Consider the following 3,305-nt stretch of genomic DNA (forward strand, 5'->3'; position numbering starts at 1 on the left):
ATGAAAAGAAAGAAATGGGTTGAGATGTCAGAAAAATCCAGTTCATTTTGGGATAGAGTGATTTTCTCAGATGAATCCAGATTTGCATTATTTTCAGACAGTGGACGTGTTTGGGTCTGGAGGCTTCCCAATCAAGAATTTGATTTGAAACGACTCCAACCAACTGTGAAACATGGTGGTATCTCTGTAATGGTATGGGGAGCTGTTACTAGCAATGAACGTTCTGAGCTGATTGAATGTGTTGGAACCATAAACTCTGAAAAATACAATTCACACAATGAAAAGTAATCAACAATGGCTGACTAAAAATGGGATCAAGAAGCTTCCTTGACCGAGCCAATCTCCTGACATGAACCCAGCTGAAAATCTTTGGAGCATACTGGATAGAGATATATGAAAAACTCAACAGAGACCAAAATCTAAAGATGAATTGTTTCAATTGTGTGAAAAGTGGGCAGAAATTCCACAAGAGTTCAATGCCAAAAAGAGTTTCTGAATTAAAAACTGTAAAGGGAATGTCAACTAAATACTAAAGTATGTAGTCCTACCTATTGTTTACATTTCAATTGTTCGCTTTGCATATTAAATGAAAGATTTTGAAAATTAAAAGTGTCTATTTACTTCCTGCATGTCTGTGTGTGTATATATATATATATATATATATATACACACACATACATGTATACATATATAGGAAAACTACTGAAACTAACCAGATAATGATTGTTGTGAGAGCATGAATGAAAATATTGCATAGTATCTTGGATGGAGTTAAGGATCTTTTAATGTAAGGCTCATCTAAAAGACACACTAATAATCTTTTCTATTTACTACAGGCACAAGGCCTGAAATTTGGGGGCAGGGGTGAGTAAATTGCATTGACCCCAGTGCTACACTGGTACTTATTTTATCGACCCTGAAATGATGAAAAGCAAAGTTGATCTTGGCACAATTTGAACTCAGAATGTAAAAGCCAGAAGAAAGAACACTAAGCATTTTTTCTCCAGCATGCTAATGATTCTGTTGGCTCATCACTTTAAAATACACAATAATAATGATAAGGTTTTTGAATTTATTATCTAGGTATCATACTTCTATTTCAATATTAAAAAAAAAGAGACATCATTAGGTTGGTAACAAGGAAGGAAAACTACCAAGAAACACAAACATATGTACTTACTGTCAAATACTGGTGAAACTTTTTGGTAGAATGCAAATAAGATATAAGCCAACGAAGGTAAATGAGCAAGTCATCTGTTTGTAACAACGTTGTAGATGTACTGGGTTTAGAAATGGCCTGCTTAGCAGCAGATAAACGCTGAGCCCTCATTACACAGTCATAGTATTCTTGAAATAAATGTCTGAAAATAACAGCAAATGTATGACGCAAATTAAACAATTCTTTATACAGAATTTAATCAATACAAATTCTATTAAAATAGTTACTACACAATCATTACTATCACTGCTACCACTACAGTTATTACAACTGTTAAACTAAATTTATACAAAGAAATATTCAACTGGATCTTAGTTATAAAAATTTATCCTCTTTCCCATTTGTAATCTGGTGATTTTCTTTTCAGTTAAGACATATTAAGCCCCACCCCACCCCCACTCACCCACCCACCCACACATTATTACCACTTATGATTACTTTTATTTGCCATGATCGCAGAGTTCACCGAATTAACTATCAGAGGAAACTTAACTTTAGGAAAGTGTAATGACAGTACAAGCATCAGATGAAGAACTTAAATGATCACTATATATCATATGTGTTTGTGCAAGTGTATGTGTGTGAGTGTGTGTATGTATGTGTGTAAGAGTCTGTATATATACATACACATGTACATACAACTATACTAGTGATAATGTATTTTCAGCATGAAGCTAAGTAACAAATGTAAGGCAGTTAGACACAACTAATATAAAGGTTTCAAATTTTGGCACAAGGCCAGCAATTTCAGAGAAGGGTGTGAGTTGATTACATTGACCACAGGTTGATTACATTGACCACAGTGCTCAACTGCTACTTATTTTATCAACCCCGAAAGGACGAAGCACAAAGTTGACCTCAGTGGCATTTGAACTCAAAGCATTAAAACAGACAAAATGTTACTAAGTATTTTGCCCAACTCACCACCTTAGACACAACTAATATAATAAATTATGTATATCTTATTTCTTTCTTTTACTTGTTTCAGTCATCAGACTGCAGCCATGCAAATGTACCGATGGTAGTCCTTTTTTTAAGTCTGGTACTTACACTATCAGTCTCTTTTGCTGAACACTAAGTTACAGGGACATAAACACATAACACCAGTTGTCAGATGGTGGTGCAAGACAAATACAGAAACACACACATGATGGGTTTAGTTTCCGTCAGCCAAACCAACTCACATGGTTTTGGTCAACTTGAGGTTATCATACAGAGGCTTCCGACATCAGATGTGTGGCACACTTGTGCACCAGTACAATGTCAATTGGATAGAGGAAGTGAGCTAATGTACAGCACATACATTTGATCACCATAAAGAAAATCATTTGTGCAGGTCATTTAGCAAAAACTGAACAGTCATACGTCATCTTTGACAGGAGATTCCGTCATGTATAGATATATATACTAGTAGAGATACCTGGCCTTGCTTGGGATGAAAATGGCATAGTTTTTTTATTGTTTTACTTGTTTCAGTCATGTGACGGCAGCCATGTTGGAGCAGCACCATTGGTCAAATGAATCAACCACAGGATTTATTCTTTGTAAGCCTAGTACTTATTCTATCAGTGTCTTTTACCAAACCGCTAAGTTATGGGAATGTAAACACAGCAATATAGGTTGTCAAGCAATGGTTGGGGTAGAAACACAGACACACACACAAATATACACATATATATATGACAGTCCTCTTTCAGTTTCTGTGTACAAAATCCACTTACAAGGCTTTGGTTGGCCTGAGACTCCACTTTTCACTTCACTGTGTCCCTGCCATTTTTTCTTGCCCCTCCTTAATTTTTTTGTACCTCTGCCTCTACTTCTCTCTCTTCTCTTCCCACGTGACTGGTGTTCGGCCAAGCCTGACCTTTCTTTCTTGGGCGGCTGTTGAGCATGCAACATCGTTATTCCTCCCTGTGCCTGTGAAATCTTGTATCCCAGCTGTAAGGCCTTATTTCCATATACACCAGATTAATTTTATTTGTCCTTAGTCGAAAGACATCTGTCGCTATGTCCCGTCATTATTCCTACTGTATTTGTGTAACAGTGTTCGTTTTTTCCGTCCTTGTTTTTGTATACATTTGCTGCT

The 3,305-nt window shown here is 36.2% G+C and overlaps 1 protein-coding gene across 3 annotated transcripts in view; it reads right to left on the minus strand.

Moving 5' to 3' along the window:
* Positions 1-3,305, minus strand: part of LOC106870339 (uncharacterized) — a 164,102-nt gene that overhangs the window by 126,070 nt on the left and 34,727 nt on the right. For all 3 annotated transcript variants that reach the window (XM_052966375.1, XM_052966373.1, XM_052966374.1), the window contains exon 6: positions 1,181-1,361. In XM_052966375.1, the coding sequence (XP_052822335.1) occupies positions 1,181-1,361 (181 nt within the window). The remainder of the gene's footprint in view (positions 1-1,180; positions 1,362-3,305) is intronic.

The sequence above is a fragment of the Octopus bimaculoides genome, chromosome 3, assembly GCF_001194135.2.
Source record: "Octopus bimaculoides isolate UCB-OBI-ISO-001 chromosome 3, ASM119413v2, whole genome shotgun sequence".
Taxonomy (NCBI): domain Eukaryota; kingdom Metazoa; phylum Mollusca; class Cephalopoda; order Octopoda; family Octopodidae; genus Octopus; species Octopus bimaculoides.